The 21,232-nt window shown below is 42.3% G+C and overlaps 1 protein-coding gene across 3 annotated transcripts in view; it reads left to right on the top strand.

Moving 5' to 3' along the window:
- Zfat (zinc finger and AT-hook domain containing) overlaps positions 1-21,232 on the top strand; it is a 196,369-nt gene that overhangs the window by 121,111 nt on the left and 54,026 nt on the right. For 2 of the 3 annotated variants that reach the window (XM_052161180.1, XM_052161181.1), the window contains exon 11: positions 5,262-5,350. The exons of the other annotated variant lie outside the window; for it this stretch is intronic. In XM_052161180.1, coding sequence (XP_052017140.1) covers positions 5,262-5,350 — 89 coding nt within the window. The remainder of the gene's footprint in view (positions 1-5,261; positions 5,351-21,232) is intronic. 3 annotated transcript variants of the gene reach the window in all.

The following is a 21,232-nucleotide window of genomic DNA, read 5'->3' as shown; positions in this document are numbered from 1 at the left end:
AACAGGAATGAAAGTAAAATATAAGTAAGATGTGATTCAGTTTCTATACAAGCATAATGAGCTTCCTAGTACTCAAACTAAATCAGTAAAGTGGGATACGGGGACTGTTATTCCGTATAAGATGGCTGTGGAGTGACCCAGGACAAGTGACACTGGAATGTAGGTGACTGAGCCAACAAATGTGGATGATGTGAGAGCCATCCTAATAGCTGGGAAGAACAGGCTCTAGGTGTGTGGAGTGCAGAGAGGAGAGATAGAGTCATGTGATTAAAGGCCCATGCAGCCATTGCAGGCTTTGAGCCTTTGTTGTGGGTGGAGAGGCCAAGAGCTTGTGGGAGACTGGAGCCAACAATCCTTTATAAACCATTGATTCCACACTGCTTGCACTTTATCACAATTATTATTATTTTTTCTCCTCTAGCCTTAGTCTGCGTAGACAGCCTTTCTTAGAACTTTAGCTTGGATTTCCTTAGAGAATGCCAGGGAAATGAATAGCAAGAGGAAAGGAGGGTCACTACTAAGTAGACTGGGGGCCTCGGTGTAGACGAGGCTCCCTCTGCTCCCCTGCCTATTCCCTGTCTCATTTCTCCTTGTTTTTAGGTGCTCATTAGTCCTGCACTTCAGTTATCCTTACATTAGAGAAGAGTTGGTGTATTGTGTTTTCTACTGTGGCCTCTCATTTGCAGGGAAGAAAGATCCCAGGACCACACAGAGTAACTTCTGCTACTTTTTTTCTTGGGTGTCTGTTTCAAATGGACAGCCATTCTGTGAACCAGGTCACGTTTATGTATGAGAGGTACTGACCACCATAGCTGGTAGCAGTTATGTCAGCCCTCATGATATGATTCTCTGGGCTAGGAGGTAGGATGTCCCTGGGTCAGAGTCTGGGCTTTCTTGCTCCAGTTCACGACCTAGAAAACTGCTTAGCTCTGGTTGGCCATCAGGAAACTTAGGATACTTCCCGCATCCCAGGTTTCAGTGCCCACAGGGAAGATACACAGCCAGCCCTAGGGCTGCTAAAAGATATCTAGCTGGGTGGTTTTGAAGTTCAACCTGCTCTTTTGTTCTGTGGGTCAATATATAAGCTCTCAGGTATTCTTTAATTTCACCATCATGAACTCTAACCCTGTGAAACCATAAGCCACAATAAATGTTTTCAGTCATGGTTTTATCACAGCAATGGAAAAGAAACTGAGACACTCTGGGATGTAACTGAGAACAACAACAAAGCCTAAAATAGACCAAAATACACATAAGACTACAGTGTAAGTATAGGTAGCCCACTGGTGCCAACACTGCTTCCCCCACAGGCCATAGACTATCGAACAAATGCCCCAGTGCTTGAGATCTTCTTTTATATTTTACTCAGGGCAGTCCAAGAGACACTCCCTACTTGCCCGCCAAGGATTTACTTTTTATAGATTTATTTTACTCTGTGTGTGAGAGAGGAGGTGTGTGGATCTTCTAGCGCTAGAATTATAGGTGGTTGCGAGCCATTTGACATGTGTTCTGGAACCAAAATCTAGTCCTCTACAAGAGCAATGTGTATTCTAAACTGCCGAGTCAGCTTCCTGGTACTTCAAAACTTCTTTTTAGTACTTAATGTTTTAATCGATGATCTTGTTATTTGATATAGAGAAGAGTTCTGTTCACTTTCCTTCTCCACTCTAATAGTAAAGAAATCAAGTATTTTCTTGGGCTGCTAGAGCCATGTTGATGTCTCATGAATCATAGGTCTGCGGAAAGGTGTGCATGGTTGAGGTTATACTGGTGATATGCAGAACTGCGTGGCCTTATGTATGTGGAAAAGTTGATAATGTATTTAAGAAAACTATTAATTTTTCTCTGACTATAACTTGCATACTTTACAAGTAAAAAAAAAAATTCCAGATTGGACTCGAAGATTTAGTAAGATTGGGGCGGAGAGATAGCTCACTAGTCAAAAACATTTGCTACTTGCCTGAAGGAAGAGTTTGGTTTTTATTAGCCACATTGGTTGGTTCTTGACTGACTATAACTCCAACTCCAGCTCCAGCTGATTGCCTTCCTTCTTCCATCCTCTATGGGCACCCAAATGTATGTGACATATATCCACATGTACACACATACTACAATGTGCAAGTATGTTTGCGCACTTGTGTATTGTGTATCACACATACACACACAGACATGAGTAAAATCTAGAGTTTGGAGTTCATACACTTAAGATGAGAGGTACAACTCTAGTATTAATATTTTTGAACCATCTTTTTTTTTTGGTTGTTCTTGCTGCTCGTATGAAGACTGTTATGTGTGTAAGATGTAAAAGCTTTCTTGTTTGTTTCTTGCCCATTTCAACTTAATAAAATGCAAGAGATATGGTTGTTTATTTCTGCACCTAGACACTGGGCTGCTCAGAGGACAAATGCATGAGAGCTGATGGCAGCTCATCTTTTGAGCTGGTAGTTACTGTGTTGGGCGGGAAGCATTCTATGGTAAGATGTTACATAGGGTGTGGTTGGAAGAAAAGCCTGATGCTAAATGGAATGGAGAGGGTGTTGACCTCAGTGTAAGACCCTACCCAGCCAAGCTTCTAACATGTAGAAAGGAATTAAAGAAAAGTTTAAGCAGTGAAGGAAACAGTCAATATCAGAAATATATTTGAGTGACGGAACCAAGTTCCAGCCTCAGCAAATAGCACTGGCTATGTGGTTCTATAGACTCAAGAAGAAAAATAAAATAAAAAAAAAGCAGGCTATGGAAGCTCCCTCTGTGGCTAAGAAAAGCCTCCGAGGCCAAATGAATATCAGGGGTATCTCTTCATGGAAGCCCAGAGAAGCCATTTCATGAAGTTGTGAAGGTAAAGCCTGGATTGTGTTGGAGACCCCAAGATAATGGAGATGCCAGAATCATGGAGTGCCTGCCAAAGAGAGCTGCTAAGAGGGAGTGGAACCAGTCCATGACAGAGAAGTGTGTTGACCTCAGCAATGCTGAAAGCAGTTGGAGATCGGAAGAGTGCTTTGACATCAGATATGGGGATGCAGAATTTGGAGATTGTCCTGTTGGTTTTCATTTTTGCTGTGATCCAGTATTTTCTCATGGTCCCTCCTTTACTCCCTTTTAGAATGGTAATGTATATCTTGTACTATTAATATTAGAAGTATGTCATCTGCTTTTTGATTTTGATTTTGATTTTATAGGAGATTACATTTAAGAGATTGTCATGAGTTACAGAAGAGACTTTGGCCTTTGGAAAAGTCTTGAGACTGAAAAACTATGGGGATTTTTGAAGTTGGACTGAATGTGTTTTTCCATTATGATATGGCTACAAGCCTATGGCTGTCAGGGAGTGGGATGTTCTAGTTTGAATAAGCATGCATATATTTGAATGGTCAGTCATCAGGGAATGGCATTACTTGAAGTGGACTAGGAGTTGTGGCCTAGTTGAAATATGTCACTCGAGGGTAAACTTTCAGGTTTCAAAAGCCAAGGCCAGGTTCAATGTTTCTTTCTTCCTAATGTCTACTGATCTAGATGTAGAACTCTTAGCTTCTTCAGCACTATGTCTGCCTGTGTACCCTCATACTCCCTGCCTTGATGACAATAGACTAATCCTCTGAGATTGTAAGCAAGCCCCAATTAAATTCTTTGTTTTATGAGTTACCTTGCTCATGGTGTCTCTTCACCTCAATAGAACAATGACTAAGGCAATGGGTGGTGTCTCAAATGTTGGCTTGAAGGAAGAGATCTGAATAGAAGATGTAGGTAGGTTTTGGCATCAAGTGTGTGCCCAGACTGTAGGGAACAGTCATGTGCAATGATGTTTAAGAATTACAAAAGTGTGGGCTATAACAGTGTGGGGCATCAGTTTATAAAGAGTGATTGATATGGATACTGTCACCAAGATATTCAGTGACTAGTCAGAGAGACACACAGAGGTGCTGGTCATGTAGTACCAAAGAATAAGGCGTTTTTGTCATAGATTGTCAGCAGAGTCAGATAGTAGAGTCATCTAGTAACACCAGGAGTGACATCTATCATTGGTTACTTGGTAGGAACAGGTGTCAAGACCCGCTGTGCCCTTGCTCAGTTTGCTTTGACTTCAGGGGTTCAGAACAGGATTTTATAGGGAATGGAACTATGGAGACATCTTGATACTCTGGTCTGATAGAGATGTGTGGAGTTCCCCAGAGGAGCAAAAATTTCTTGGGATCCATACTCTGAGGAAGTAGTTGTGTTTGTGTAATGCTGGCGCCATTAGAACCATTTACTACTGCAGGAAGTAGGTCATACTTCTGTTTGATTACATTTTTGTATGGTTGCAAATGGGAATTTTGGTTACTCTCATCAGGAGCAGGGTGCTGTGTTCTACATATCCTTTTCTTTGTTTTAACATGTTCACCCCTTCACCTGATTGTTGAATATTGCTAAAACAGTAATCTCTGACGTTGTCTTCAGCACTTTTGAAGGTATGCTATTGGCTCTCCCACCAGCATGGGAGCTGTGCACAGTGATCTTTCTCCATGTAAAGTCATTCTACAGATTTCTCTGGTGTTCAGGATCTTATCTTCATTGAGACGTCCCAGATCCTCAGTGTTTTGCTTCCCTCTTCTCCAGATCAGCTCTTGACTTACTGTAGACTGCACACCTTCGTTCCAGGAGGGACATGTGGCTCATGTCTCTGACCATGGTGTGGCCTTTTCTGCTGCCCTTAGGCACTCCTGCTCTCTCTCTCTCTCTCTCTCTCTCTCTCTCTCTCTCTCTCTCTCTCTCTCTCTCTCTCTCTCTCTCCCTCCCTCCCTCCCTCCCTCCCTCCCTCTCTCCCTCCCTTTCTCCCTCCCTTCCTCCCTCCCTCCCTCCCTCCCTCCCTCCCTCCCTCCCTCCCTCCCTCCCTCCCTCCCTCCCTCTCTCCCTCTCTCTTTTCCTTTCTTCCATCTCCTCCCTTCCTCTTTCTATCTGTCTCTCATGAACACTTCTCCTTTTTCAGTGTCCTCTGGAGGTGGCTGGGCATATGCTTTTCTCCCTTTAGGAGTCTTCTGTCACATGACTGCTCAGAACCTTCCGAGACACAACTGCCCACTCTCTTCCCTCAGTGGGTGAGCTCCCTCCTGCTCCTCCTTGCTGACCACCGAATATGCTGCCTTGCATCTGTACCTTGCCTTCTTGATCCCCCTGAGCATCTGCTTTCCCACCTGGCCAGGGACCCCTGTGTGTACGTGGTCCCTTCACATGCAGGAGCTACCAGCCTGGCAATGATCACTCTGTCCTCCGCTTCGTTCCAGGGAAGCAATTCAAGTGCACGGTGTGTGACTACACAGCAGCCCAGAAACCACAGCTGCTGCGACACATGGAGCAGCATGCCTCCTTCAAGGTAAGAGGCATGTGAGGCGGAAGTGGGGAGGACACGCGGACACACAGAGCTTGTGGCCTTGCCTTTGCTTTCCAGCTGTTGAGCTGTCCTGAGTGGAGCGTACTTTGTACTCCCCCTTTCATAAACATACAGTTTCTCTGTGTTCTGGAAACCAAGTCAAGGAAGAGTGTTCAAGAGGATGCAGAGAGACAACAGGGCGTGTACTTCCCACTCAAAACCGGAGTGAGCTGCGAGGGGTATGGTGTGGGGTGAAGTACAGACTTAGGGAGGTGTAACCGTGCCTTCAGATCTTGGTTTCCTGCAGGTAAATTGCCTAGTCAAACAGGCGTGATAAAGCCACCTGGCAGGCTTCTATATGAGTGGGAGAATGTTCTGGTATACCCACTGTAGCACCCAGCGAAGTGCTTCTCAACCTCCCTCATTCTGCGGCCCTTAAATATAGTTCCTCATGCTGTTGTGATTACCAACCATAAACTTATTTTATTGCTACTTCATAACGGTAATTTTGCCACTGTTGTGAATTGCAGTGTCATAATCTGATTTGGATCCCTGTGAAAGGTTGTTTGACACCCCTTCCCCAAAGGGTCATAACCTACCAGTTGAGAACCACTGACCTATTATGTACAGGGGTTGGAGGATGGAGTCCCTCTATGCTTCCTAATGCTTATAAGTAATATTTCTTTAGTGTGTTTGGTAGTATCTCCTTAGCCAGTCTCTCATGGAATTATGGAGAGGAAGAAAGATGACCCAGTGTGTTTCTCAATCAAACCCTTCAGGCAGCTTGACCCTTGACATTGTTACTCTGCTGATATGTACTCAGAGAAATTGAATTTTTAAGGTTTGCAACCACTTTGCTCTAAAATGCTTTTTGAAATGCCTTCTATAGAATCTCACAGAATTGCCTAATCTGGAAGGGATGTTGGTACCCGCATTCTGGGCTCTCTCTCATTGCACACCCCAGGCTCTGGCTTTGTGTACAGGGGCTCATGCCTGTCACCTTAGAGCTCGCCATGGGACATACTGCTGCCCTTGCTTTTCAGATGAGAGACCTGAGCCTCAGAATTGAGCTGATCAACTCTAGTCTTTTCTGCCACAGACTGATTCCAGCTTCTGTTGTCATGTTGACCTTGTCTGTCATTTGTGAGGTGAGAAGGACCTTCCCTAGCAGCAAGTTCATCCTGTGTTCAGAACAGCTTGTGAGGCTTCTCCTCATGTAATGAAGCACTTAAAGCACTCTGAGTATGTGTGCAGACACTTTTAGCGTCCAGAAAGCAAAGGAGTCAGATCTTAAACTACATCCTCCCAGTGTGCAGTGCTCTCCGTGCTGTGTCTTCTCAGTGACTTTGGGCAGAAGGGGAGGATTGGGAAAGCTAGTCATGCAAACAGTTTTCAGGTAGTTGATCTGGTCTGTAGTGAACATGAGTTGCTGGACTCCCACATGTCCCCTGGAGTACCACATGGCTGAGTCTGTTAGGCCTTCAGCTTTATCCCTATTTTTCTATGTAATTAAAGCAAAGGGTTTAATCTCATGTCTTACGGGCACAAACATGTTTCATCGGGAGATGATGCTCTAAGGGTAGTGTATGCTAGAGAGCAGAGGAGCAAAGCAGCCTCTGTCGTTCTAAGTGAGGAATTAGGTCCACTGTGGGTAATTCTTCTATCTGTTCCTGTTTCAGTGGCCTTTGCCCTCATTCTTGGTCTACAGTGGTCCTGACCAGAATAGGTGGAGCAGCCTTTAGCCCTGAACAAAATTCTCAGTTTCTAAAGTTTTTGTCTGTGGGTTAGGTGCTTGGGAGAGGAGTGTGGGATTTATTGTGTTAAGCATAGGCAGGTACCACATATTTCCCCTGTTGAGTCCTTGGCATCCAGTGCAGAACCTGTTGCTGCTGTGTGTACCTTTTCTCAGGGCCATGGCTGGTCTCCGTCAGACTCCCAGTGGATTCAGGCTCCTCTTTATCAAGTTAGTACCATAGTGAACAATGAAACTCAAACAGTTGGGGAACACCATGGCCAGCCTTGGTCCTTCGTCCTGTAGCTCTCCAGTGTCAGTCTGTCTAAGTGGAGTTTCTCAGTTAGCTCCCAGAGCAGCATGAAGTTGTTCCACACCAGCCACCAGCATCCAGGCAGCAGTAATCTCTCTCCTGTATTCTCCTCTCTCACCTCACTTGATTTCCTCTTGCTAAAATGGATTACCACCATATCGTGTTGAAAGAACACACATATTTTATGATTCAGTAACTCAAAAGTCTAGCAACTGCCCCAAGATCAACTGTGAATGTTGGCAGGGCCAGGTGTCAAGCCCATGCCCTTGTCTTTCCTCACTGCTGGAGTCACCTGCAATCCATGGCTTATAGCCACTGTTTCTGTTCCAAGGCCAGTAGCATGGCATGTCCCCACATGTCTTCTGCTCTGAATTTCCTCTCTGACATTTTAAAGACCCATTCTGGGCTGCTGCTGGTGGGTGATGGTGGAGAGATGGCTGTTGGTGAAGGACTGTTTTCAACAAGCATGAGGTCTTTATTTTACTCCCCAGCACTCACAGGATAAGCTGGCTACAGTGGTGCGTGTCTGTAATCCTCGCACTGGGGACACGGAGACAGGCAGATCGCTGCATCATGATACATACACAGCGAGCTCTGGGTTTACTGAGGAAGCTCTCAGTGAAAACTCATTACAGAAGATTAGCAACTTGACATTGGCCTCTGGCCTCTGGGTGCCCTCAGGCTCACATGAACATGGATGTATAAAACACACTGCAAACACACTGCATATGTATACACACACACACACACACACAGTGAGAGCAAGGGAGGGGGGCGAAGGGTCAAAGAGAGGGAGAGAGAACTTTGCTCTTGCTGGGGTGTGGTTCAGGTAGTAGAGTGCTTGCCTCTCATATACTCCATTTCAGTTCCCACCAAGTAAATCAGAAATAACAGTACGTTTGTAATCCCAGCACTCAGGAACTGGACACAAGAGGCTCAGAATTCAAGGTCACCTTTGACTATGTAGCAAGTTCAAGACCAGCTTGGGATTCAGGACACCATGTTGCAAATAATTAAATATTTAAAGGCCCCTGCAATGACACTCATATAACCCCCTAAAGTCCTTATGCTTTGTTTCTGATTCCTGTCCTTTAGTTGTTATTGGGTTTTCTTCAGTGACAGGGATGAACCCAGGTCTCATACATTGTAGAAAGCACTCTGAACTCTGAACTAATACCTCCACCTAATTCATGTAGTCTTCATTTCTTTTAAGCAGTTTCATGGATTAGGACATGGGCAGCTTGAGAGGGACACTGTTCTGCCAATCATATTCCCCAACAGGTTTTCCCTTCATGCCTGTCTGTGGAGGACCTTTTCTATGGAGCCAGAAAAAAAAATCACCTGGTAGCTAATGCTGCTAAACAGTCAGGGTTCTCTTTTTTTACTACTATTCTGTGTGGGCAGGGCTCCTCAGGCAGATAGTGCTTTTGCAAAATGAAAACAATTTGCTTTTCCTGAGGTGGATTTAATAATTTATAGTATATGACTTGTGACAGGAAACACTGAAGTCAGGCAGATTCCTAGATTGTTTTTTTTTAAATGGCATATTTCTATTTATGTATTTATTTAGTATTCATTAAACAGGACTTGAAAATGCTTATAAATTTCTTTCTTCATAGAATCTAGAGTGCTTTTGAAGCATTTTTAAAAAGATGAGTTTGCAGTCCAACAGTAAATGAGATTTTTTTTTTTTTTTTTGATGGAAGTCACTGCATCAGCTTTACCACTGATAAAGCTTTGTTGGGTCCATGGCATGGCTCAGTGTCTTGGTGGTTTGCTAAAAGTGCTCCAGCTCTGAAGAGAGCTGAAGGCAGGGTGGAGGACCCTCCCGGCTGAAGGCAGGGTGGAGGACCCTTCTGGCTGAAGGCAGGGTGGAGGACCCTCTTTGCAGGTGGAAGCATTGCATTCCCTTGGGTGCTTCTAGTCATTTTCACACTTTGTGAAAATAGACTTACAAGCTCCTTGTCACCGCTGCAGAAATATTGGGTTCTATGTTTTATTTAATCTTGCCCCTCACAACTGAGTCCTTTGGTTGCTCCCAATTTAGGCTGTTATAAATAACTGCACAGTGGACATCTTCATGCAGGAAGCATTTTCATGTCTCCTAAAATCTAATGGGTGATAAAGTTGAGAGCCAAGCTCATCACACCAATGAGAAATCACAGATATTGCCTGCAATCAAAATGCATCCTCAAGGTCACAATCTGCCTTGACCTTGCTCGGCTTAGGGACTGACCGAACCAGGGCAACAGGGACTTAAGAACAACAGGCACACTTAGAGAAAAGCTAGATTTTTATGGTAACACACTAGTAGCCCAGACACTTGGTGTGTTTGCTTTATAAATCTGTATCTTGGAGGTGGGTTTATTTTATGTAGGAGGCAGGGTCGGCTTATCTGTGTAGGTGGGTCTCTTTGTCTGAGCAGTCTCAGACTATAAATATCAAGGAAGAAGAAGTTACAGTCCACATTGTCTGCACAGCCTGTCAACATCCACACAGAACCCAGGGGAAGGCTTTCCCTGAGCCTGACCCCAGGAAGGCTTTGCCTTGGGTCTGAGGCCCTGGGATCTTTGTCATGGTTGTGCTCATGTCAATGATACAGCTTCACTCAGGACTTACCCACTTCTTACACATTCTCTCAGGGCTTCGTCCACTCCTCACAACAGTCAACATGCTTGACCTTAGAGGTGTGCTGGATGAAGCACCTAGTTGTGATGGGCAGCCCCCGAGCTGGAGGGTTTAAACAGTGGGCTGGGCAACTTGTCTAGATGTACGATGCCTGGATTAAAAACCATCAGGAATGGTTGGTTCCATGGCATTCAGGCCATTGTTACACCAGTAAACCTGTGGTCCAGGCAGGTTGTTATTGTAGCTGAAACAAACTATTTTTAATTGAAGTCTTGCTTTTCATCTAAACAAGATGCTTCATCTTGTAGATGTCACACCTATCACTCCATATCAAGTTTGAGAGTTATAGTCTTAATTTTTTTGAGCGGAATGTCCTTTGAGGTTGGTTCTAATATAGGTTCTGAAAATATAGGCCTGCTGTACTTTTTTCTATCATGAGAGAAGTGGTGGTGTGGATGGTGCTGCCACTGGAGGTGTGCAGGGGAGAAAGAGAGGAGGAGAGGAAGAGAGAAGTGAGGGGATCGGGAGAGGAGACATCTAGATGAATATCATAGGGAAGACAAGTCAGCCATGAACCGTAGCCTCATATAGAAACAGTTCCTTAGATCTTCCCTCCTTGCTGAGTTGAGCCATTCTCTGTCTTTCCTTGGATTATTTCTAGCTTGATTGATTAGCTCATTCATTCAAGGAAACTGAGATTTCTTTTCACATACTTTGAGATATCAAAGCCTCAGAATGACTAAGATGACATTAAAATTCAAGGGAAATGCTGAGCAGCTCGAATTATTTTCATATGATGTTTTTAATCTATCTTTCATTTTTATGAAGAGCTTTCTTATAGTCAAGTATGTAGCAAGACTTGGTCACAAACAAGGGTATAACTTGGGTACATGATAAAATGTTCAACTTCTTTGATTAAGAAAGTCAGCAAAACCATGCTATGATTATTTTCCCTTGTATCAGTAAACATCAAAATTTAAGGACACACTCCATTGAAGGCCATAGTGGAATAGCCCTCCTCATATAGTGTTGTTGGGAGTTAAAAATGGCATGTTTCCTAAGGAGATGAGTGCAGCAGAAACTGTCCCAACTGAGGTGTGTTACAGAGGTCATAAAATGGTCACTTGTAAGAACTCATTAATCTACTGCATCGATCCTTGCATATACAAAGCAACTGTGAAAAGGCAATATATCCATGAATAGGGTGCTGTTTAAGTAAAAAATCAACAAAATACAACACAATGATTTGTAACTTTAAAAGAGTCTAAAACTCTGCTCATTTTTATAGAGAGATATTTAATCTGTATAAGAAACTGCAAAAAGGAAGATTAAAAATGATAAAACCATATTTCTTGTGTTTACTTTCAAGGCTCTGTAAAAATAAATGTAAAATAAATAGACACGTCGTCTATTGAGGAGGGTAAGGATATGAACTGAGTATATTTGGAAACAGGGTAATAGTGAGTTGTGGTGAGTGTACACATGCATGTTTGGGGAGGGACACATGTGTGGAGGTTCACATATGTGTGTATATAGTGCACCTGTAGCTTACTATTTTGGCAGCCCATCTTGCCCTAGGATTCCCTTTTCTCTGCCTCCGGTACGCTTAGATTACAGATTATCGGCCATGTCCACCTTGCTTCTGCGTGGGTCCTGGGGATATGAGCTCTGGACTTCACTTTCTTGGGGAGCTCTTTGTCTACTGACCCATTCCCCAACCAATACTTGATTTATAAATTGTGTGAATTGAATGGATCACCTCCTTGCTATATAAGTAACATTGTAAAACCATAACATTGTAAGAAGAAGAAAGGATATCTTAGAAACTAAAGTCAAAGCAGATTTTGAGCAGAGTGTGAGCATGTTCCTAGTCTGTGGTGCTATTCTTACATGAGTGGCGGTGAACTGCCTTGGCAATTGAAAACCCCAGAGTAGTGAGGTGCCTTAGAAACTGTGGGATTTAAAGGTTGAGCTAGTTCCTAGCTGTGCCACCTGTAGGCTGTGTCATTTCACTCCTTTCTGTAAAGCTTATTACCTGTAAAATGCTGATGTGGTATCTGTCTCCTGGTGTTGGAGACATTAAAAGAAATATCATTTTTATGAGCAGTGGGTCTTGTACCTGGACCCTGGTGGGTGATCAGAGGATGCTGGCTCCATGTTTTCCTCCTGTATCTCTTAAAAATGACTCCAATTTCCCAAAAGCAGCAAAGCAAGGGGTGTAACTGTGCCCACCTTCTTTTTGTTTGGGTTGAACTGTGTCTGTAACGCACCTACTATAATATTCTCCTAGATGGTTTCCACTTATGCTGCTTTCGTTGTTGTGTGTATTGTTCATCAGCAAGTAGATTAGGGCCATACCACTGGGCCACTACTTGCCAACGAGAAGACATTTGTGGGGCTCCTTTGCTAATCTGAGCCACTGTTTGCCCCTTTGAAAACAGTAATCTAATGATTGCAAAGTCTGCTTTTAGGAGGGCTGCTGTGAAGAAACTGGACGGCGACTCTATAGCTATCAACTGTGGCCATATTCATGAGGCTGGCTGGGAAGGGAACTGGCTTTCGCTCTTTCTCCAAGGCCTATTGCCATCTTCCACACCGAGTTGGCTTCTCTGTAATGGTAATCATTATTGGATCTTGGAAATGTGTAGTGAGTGAATTTCTAACCCTAGGGGTTGTTCTCAGTGAGCCAGAGCTAGGCATTCTCCTTGACTGAAGCACTTTCCTACATGGTGGTGATGCCAAAGCTTGCAAGGCTCCAAAGCCACTGCATTCTCTGCTTGTTAACAGCCAACAGGGATACGGCAGCTTGTTACCACTGACAGGCCAACATTGACACATTATTAATTGAATCTTAAGTTTCACATGCTCTCATTTTTATCTGTTGTTCCTTTTCTGCTTTAGGATCTCAGGAGGAAGCAACCTTTTACTAAATATCTTATAATTTGCAGCTGTTTAGATTTTGACAGTTTCTCAGACTTCTTGGTTATGATGACATTGGAAGAGAACATTCTCCCATTTAGGACTTGTCCTTCTCTCCCTCCTGCCCCGGTCTCTCCCTCTCCCCGCCACCCACACCCCCGCTGGTGTGTGTGTGTGTGTGTGTATTTGTATTTAATCAATTGCTGTGGATGTCATTTTTTAAAAACTGTATGGTTTCAAATAATATACGCTTCCATGAACATAAGTAATAAAATCCATAAAACACTATATTTCTACATTGACAAACTTAAACTTTATTATCATTTACATTATATTTAATTAAGTTGTTAACTCTTCAACACAGTGCTGCTTTTGTTTCAAATAACCAGCAATATTTAGTGAAATTTCAAATGTTCATTTGAAAATATAATTCTTAAAGTTTTAAAGTTAAAAAATTAAGTTGAAAAATGTATTAAGAGGTGTAAATGTAAAATTTACCTGTATTAAATTATTATTATTATTATTGTTATTATTAACCCATTTCCATTTCAGGCTTGGGCTTTGGTCAGATACATGATTTTCTGGTCTGGAGAATTTTCTTGAGCATGCTGATGATGCTTATGTGCTAGACAGAATTGGCTTTCCTGTTTTTCTTTGATAACACCTTCATTTGTACTTTGAAGTCTTTTGAAGGCAGAGACAGGAGGAGCAAACACCATCAGGTGAAGGCTAGCCTGATCTATACACTGATCTATATACTGATCTATGTACAGGCTGAGCCAGCCACAGACTGAGTATCTGGGGGACATCACAGCAAGATACATTTCTTTGCTCTCTGTCCATCACTGGTTTGAACTTGTCTGTAATGCGTCTTTTTCTTCAGGCTGACTCATGATTTTTCTGCCCTATTTTGTTTTCCTCATATGAACACTGGGAATCTACGTATCCTTTGTGTGTGCTGGACTCACAGTTGGTGAATCCCTGGATGTGTGGGTGGTGTCTCTCAACAGCTGGACCGTTCTCAGCCATCGTCTCCTTAAACATTCACTTCGTTCATTTGTTCCCTATCCTTGTCTTGGGGCAGTAGCACCTGTGTCTTAGACCCCATTACTCAGATTTCTTACCTCCTTTCTCTTTCTCTCCGTCTCCTTCTATGTCTTTGTGTTTCAGTTATTTTTCTTGGCCTTTCTTCAAGCTCATTATTCTTTGTTTTTATGTTGTATATGCTGTTCATAAGACTATCCGATAAAGAGTTTTAGTATTTTAAAATTCCTAGCATTTTCATTTGGTTCTTTCAAATTGGCTTTAGTTTTCTTAGTTTTTTCACCTGTCCCTACAAGTTCTTTCTTTCTTCCTTATTACACACTTATTTTCACAGTTCATTCTAACAACATCAGCATATAGAATCTATATATTAATCCCACACCCATTTTGAGATTACATTGCCTTGCTTCTCTTTCTACATATATCAAACTATTCAATAGATCAAATATTATATATATATATTTTAATGTTTACCTAGAATTTAATGTTTATAAAGAGTTTGAAAATGTGCTGTTACACTTCTAAAATTTGACAGTTACATTTGCATATATTTCTTTTTTTTCTTTTTATATATATATATTTATTTTCTATATTCTTTGTTTACAATCCAAAAGCTTTCCCCTTTCCCAGTTCCCCCCTCCCCATATGTCCCTTAAGTCCTCTTCTCTCCATCCATTCTCCTATCTTTCCCCCTCCCTTTTCTCTGTCCTGGTACTCCCCTACAATGCTGGATCAAGTCTTTCCAGGATTAGGGCCCTCTTCTTCCTTTTTCATGGGAATCGTTTGCTATGCTAATTGTATCTTCAGTATTCAGAGCTTCAGGGCTAATTAATATCCACTTATCAATGATTGCATTCCATGTGCATTCTTTTGTGATTGCATTACCTCGCTTAGGATGATATTTTCCAGTTCCATCCATTTGCTTAAAAAATTCATGAATTCATTGTTTTTAATTGCTGAATAGTACTCCATTGTGTGTATATACCACATTTTCTGTATCCACTCCTTCATTAAGGGATATCTGGGTTCTTTCCAGCTTCTGGCTATTATAAATAAGGCTGCTATAAACATAATGGAGCATGTCCTTATTGCATGCTGGGGAATCCTTTGGGTATATGCCCAGGAGTGGTATAGCTTTGGTAGTAAGATCTGATGATATTTTGAATTTCCTCAGTTTGTGTTGTTATATCTCCCTTTTCATTTCTAATTTTGTTAATTAGACTGTCTCTGTGCCCTTTGGTTAGTCTGGCTAAGGGTTTATCTATCTTGTTGATTTTCTCAAAGAACCAGGTCCTGATTTTGTTGATTCTTTGTATGGTTCTCTTAGTTTCTACTTGATTGATTTCAGCCTTGAATTTGATGATTTCCTGCCTTCTACTCCTCCTGGGTGAATTCGCTTTTTTTTTGCTCCAGGGCTTTCAGGTGTGTCATTAAGCTGCTAGTATATGCTCTCTCCATTTTCTTTTTGGAGGCACTCATGGCTATGAGGTTTCCTCTTAGTACTGCTTTCATTGTGTCCCATAGATTTGGGTATGTTATATTTTCATTTTCAGTAAGTTCTAAAAAGTCTTTCTTTCTTTATTTCTTCCTTGACCAAGGTATCATTGAGTAGAGTATTGTTCAGTTTCCATGTATATGTGGGTTTTCTGTTGTTTTTGTTGCTATTGAAGACCACTTTTACTCCATAGTGATCTGATAGGAGGCCTGGGATTATTTAGATCTTCTTATATTTGTTGAGGTCTGTCTTGTGACCAATTATATGATCTATTTTGGAGAAGGTACCATGAGGTACTGAGAAAAAGGTATATTCTTTTGTTTTAGGGTGAAATGTTCTATATATATCTGTTAAATCTAATTGGTCCCAAGCCACTCTGTCCCTGTTAAGTTTCTGTTTTCCTGATCGGTCCATTGAGGAAAGTGCATTGTTGAAGTCACCCACAATTATTGTGTTAGGTGCAATGTGTGCTTTGAGTTTTAGTAAAATTTTTTTATGAATGAGTGTGCCTTTGCATTTGGAGCATAGATGTTCAGGATTGAGAGTTCTTGATGTGTTTTTCCTTTGACCAGCAAGATGTGTCCCTTAGTGTCTCTTTTGATGACTTTAGGTTGAAAGTCAATTTTTTTCTGATATTAGAATGGCTACTCTGGCTTGTTTCCTGAGACCATTTGCTAGTAACATTGTCTTCTAGCTTTTTACTGTAAGGTAGTGTTTGTCTTTGACACTGAGGTGTGTTTCCTACATTTGCATGCAGCAAAATGTAGGATCCTGTTAATGAATCCAGTCTGTTAGTCTATGTCTTTTTATTGGGGAATTGAGTCCATTGATGTTAAGAGATATTAAGGAATGGTGATTATTCCTGTCATTTTTGATGTTATTTTTTTTATATTTGATTGGTTATCTTCTTTTGGGTTTGATGAAAGAAGGTTACTATCTTGCATTTTCCAGGGTGAAGTTTCCCTCCTTGTATTGGTGTTTTCCTCCTATTATCCTTTGTAGGACTGGGTTTGTGGTAAGATATTGGGTGAAATTGGTTTGTCATAGAATATCTTGGTTTCTCCATGTATGGTGATTGAGAGTTTTGCTGGGTATAGGAGTATTGGCATTTGTGCTGTCTTAGAGTCTGCTTGAGATCTGCCCAGGATCTTCTAGCTTTCATAGTCTCTGGTGAGAAGTCTGGTGTGATTCTGATAGGTCTTCCTTTATATGTTACTTGGCCTTTTTCTCTTACTGCCTTTAATATTCTTTCTTTGTTTAGTACATTTGGTGTTTTGATTATTATGTGACGGGAGCTATTTCTGTTCTGGTTCAGTCTGTTTGGAGTTCTGTAGGCTTCTTGTATATTCATGGGCATCTCTCTCTTTAGGTTAGGGAAGTTTTCTTCCATAATTTTATTGAAGATATTTGCTGGCCCTTTAAGTTGTAAATCTTCACTCTCATCTATGCCTATAATTCTTAGGTTTGGTCTTCTCATTGTGTCCTGGATTTCCTGGATGTTTTGGGTTATAAGCTTTTTGCATTTTGCATTTTCTTTAACTGTTGAGTCCATGGTTTCTATGGTATCTTCAGCATCTGAGATTCTTTCTTCTATCTCTTGTATTCTGTTGTTGATATTTACATCTATGGCCCCTGATTTCTTCCCAAGGTTTTCTATCTCCAAAGTTGTCTCCCTTTGAGTTTCCTTCGTTGTTTCTACTTCTGATTTTAGATCCTGGATGGTTTTGCTTAGCTCCTTCACTTGCCTGTTTGTGCTTTCCTGTAATTCTTTAAGAGATTTTTGTGTTTCCTCTTTCATGACCTCAGCCTGTTGACCAAAGTTCTCCTGTATTTGTTTAAATGATTTTTGCGTTTCCTCCTTATTGGCTTTTGTATTGTTCTGAATTTCTTTCAATGACTTTTGTGTTTCCCTTGTAAGGGCTTCTATCTTTTGATCCATTTTCTCCTGAATTTCTTTAAGAGATTTATTTATGTCCTTCATGTGATCCTGTAACAGCATCATGACCAGTGATTTTAAATCCATATCTTGTTTTTCTGGAGTGTTGGTGTATCCAGGACATGCTACTAATGGAGAATTGGGTTCAGATGCTGCCATATTGCCTTGATTTCTGTTAGTTAACGCTCCTGTGTTTGCCTTTTGCCATCTAGTTCTCACTGGTGTTAGTTGGTTTTGTTGTCAATGCTGGACTCACCAGTGCAAGCTTCCTTTTTGCAGCTGGTCTCCGGGTGCACAGCTGTCCTCCTGCACTGCCTGGAGACTGGGTGCAGGGGCCCAGGCTGTTCCTGATCCCGAAGCGGAGGCCTGAAGGCTCCCACCAAAGGCCTCAGGGCTGGATCCTCTGATTTGCAGGGCCTGACTCACCAGAGCACACTGGTTGCTCCCAGCTGGCCTCCGGTTGTACCGCTGGCCTCTTGCACTTCCTGGAGACCCAAATATTATATTTTAATAAATAATTAAGTCCCACTTAAATACTAGTTGGTATCAAAAACATAAATGTTTTCAATGTGGGGCATTTTGCAGAAGAGACAATGAAGCAAACCCAGCTGGTCTTCTGAGAGGCTGGCTTATTGGTTGGACTTCACAAATTCCTGACACCCTGGCTGATAAGGACTTATTCTGCCTTCACTGTGCAAGAGATGTGGTTTGTCTTGGAGATCTGTCTTCCTTCCTGGAGCTTGGGTGCATGTTAGGAAGAACATGTCCATATCAGTAGTACCCGGGCCAAAATGTGTGGGCAGTCAATCTCTGAAAACATCTCTGATTGGCATCAGTACACTTGTTTCAGGGAGTATGACTGTGCCCCCTGTGACTGTATTAGAAGAAAATTCTTAGGTGTTTGCTCCTGGTTTCCCTAGACTTTGTCTCGTGTGTGCCTTACCTGGACTGACATTGCTGTCCTCTTTTTCTGTAATTGGTTTTCTGATGCGTCCTCTGGAGCCTCCCAGTGAGTCTGTAAACCTGCAGTTGTTCTTAGGACCCCTCAGCCCAGAAAGCAGAGATTCTAGTATGTAGTCCAGCTGGGTTCAGTGCGAGGTCCTTTGTCTGCAGATATCCTGGGAGCACAATCAGGACTTTGCTTCCTGTAAGGCTAAGCTTCTGTGCCCCAATACTCCTGGGTATCACCAAGCTGCTGGACCTCTAAGCATGAGACTATCATCTTTCCAGGTCTTCCCTGGTGCCTTCGTAGAGTGGCTGCCCACTGCATGTTCATGTTGGCCCTGTTCTATCCATGCCAGACACAGAACCTTCACCTGATGTCAGGGGAAAGGAGAGTGATTGAGGAAGGAGCCAGCGCATACTGGTGTGACAGATTCAAGGTCACCCAGAGTGCTCTGGTGGCATTTTTGTTTAGTTTTGTCTACACAGAGTTACCCACATTAGGGAAGGGAGGACCTTGAGTCCTGTCCCATCACAAGCAACCATGGGAGAAGCACCAGTGTGCAGTTGGATGAAAGCCGTGTGTCTTAGCGCAAGGTCTGTGCTCATGTGCTTTCATTCTACCTTAGGCCCAGCTCTGTCATCTACTGGGTGATTTGGGGCAAGTCCTGTAATCTTCCTAAGTCACCTGCTGCTTAGCAATAGAAGCAGTATATGAGCTACCTCTGTACACATCAACATTAGTAAGAAACTTAGTGATTAGGACTTGCCACATGATGTTCATAATCTGTCCTTTTTCTCCCTCCTTCTTGTCACAGGAACTTGCCTTGACTGTACATACTCTGTCCATCATGTCCCATTACTCAACATTCTTGGTATCTGAGGCAGGCTCCAGCTGTTCTTAGAGTCATAGTCCCATGGCCCACTGGTTTGATAATTACATTAATGGTGTAACACATTAATATCTAACACATAAATATACCACTAATCAGAGAACCTTTCACCAGGTGTATTGTCCATTTAGAATGCTTGTGTACATCTAGACATGCGCTCCTCGTCAGCCCCACCCCTTCCCACTGGACCTATTGCCCATGCTTTCCAGTTCTGCTTCCTGGCAAAGAACAGGCTCTATATTTCCCCACTATCCTCTCCCCATCACTGCTGCCCACCAGTGCTTTCATCACACTGAGACATGTCTTAAGGGCCCAGTACCCAAGAGACTTTGCACATTAGCTCTATCCTCCATAGAGTTTCAAGGTCACTAAGAATCTCCTAGCCTCTAGAGAATGAGTTTTAAAAAAATGATGCGAGTTGTGCAAGTCTGCAAAGAAAAATTCATTCTGAAGTCAGCAGTTTTGAAATATGTACCTTTTGGAAACAGTTCAGGGTGGCTGAATGCTGACCCATCTTTATTTAGCTTCCTCTGTTTCTGACACCCTGTGACTTTCTTGGCTATTGGCCCTTTGCTTTTTGTGGTAGACAGCCCTTAAATATAGCTGAGGTCAGTAGTTGACCCTTAACCTTGACAATACACTGTCAAATTTATATTTGTTATGTGTTTGAATGTGGTTGACTCCTTGACTGTCAGCTCTGTACAGCCCAAGGAATCTATTGCTTTATTGCAGTTGAAAATTTGCATACTACAGCATTATCATAAAACTGATAAGAGATAAAGGAGACCATAATCTCTCATCTCATTATCACTGATAAACTTCTAACTATTCCCTAAGTAGTACACCTTACCAGTGCTCAGCAATCAGAATTTTCAGGGCCAAAGTAAGGGCAATGAAGGAATTTAATTTTTACTGGATCTTTTGATGCAACCGGATGTGAGATGATCTGGGAACCAGACCCTTCTCTGTCAGGCAGTGTGCCAGATGCACAGGCTGAGCTCAGGATCCTATCTGCCAGGTTTTTGGCCTTTGCTGAACCAAAAATGCACCAAAAATAATAGCCATTGTATGGAGTGTTAGGGGAAAGTTATGTCCCAGGAGCTGTGGGAATTCAGAAGACCAGCATAGCCATCATGAGAATTTTTAAATTCTTATTTCAGCCAAGTTAAGATTATATTATCCTATTGCTTAAAAACCCATATTTTTAGAAACAAAAAGATTCTCCATTGATTAATCACCATAAGTCAAAGGGAATTCAAGCAGCACTGGAAGAAGGAACAAATCAAAGGGTTCAGTGTCCACATGTCCATCAGTACTGAAGTATATTGTAGGTTTATATGTGTGGAGAATGGAGAAGTACGTGATTGCAAAATTGAGCAATCCTGGCTGAAATGGGATCCCACTGAGCCTTGTCTCTGGATGGTCTGGATGTGTCATACAAGGTGGTCCAAGATGTCCTTATTGTCTGAGAGGCCAGGGTACCTGTCAGGAGAGGGTTGCTCTGCTCCGTGGTGTGACCTCATGGAGAGCCACTCTTCTGTGGGAAGGTGTTGGTCCTGTAAAGTTTTTTTTTTTGCCTAGGAATCTAAGGTTACTCAAGAAAAAAGTCTCAGAATAGTGACTTACATGTCCATCCAAAATGATGGAGACAGACAGGAACAAAGTCAGAAATGCCAGGCTTCTGTCCTGCGATTATGAACAGTTACCTCGGAGGGCCAAGCTGCAGAACCAACTCTCTTTAACAAAAGCAGTTTCGAAGCGCCTGCATTTTGATAGTGAAGGAAGTGCCAAAGGCCTTTGTGTTGTGAATACAGCAAGCTGTGGTGAGCTACATATGTAGAAGGCAAGAGGCACCTGAACTCATGAGAATACATATGCAACATTGGACAGAGATAGTATGCAGGATGAGGTAAGCCAAGGAGATTCCTGTTGAAGTAATTTATTCCTGTTTTCCTCCTAACCCTTTTAAGGAGGGATAGAAGA

This window comes from Apodemus sylvaticus, chromosome 17 (genome assembly GCF_947179515.1).
Source record: "Apodemus sylvaticus chromosome 17, mApoSyl1.1, whole genome shotgun sequence".
Taxonomy (NCBI): Eukaryota; Metazoa; Chordata; class Mammalia; order Rodentia; family Muridae; genus Apodemus; species Apodemus sylvaticus.
Note: the sequence above shows the minus strand (reverse complement) of the source record. Positions and strands in the feature narration are given on the sequence as shown.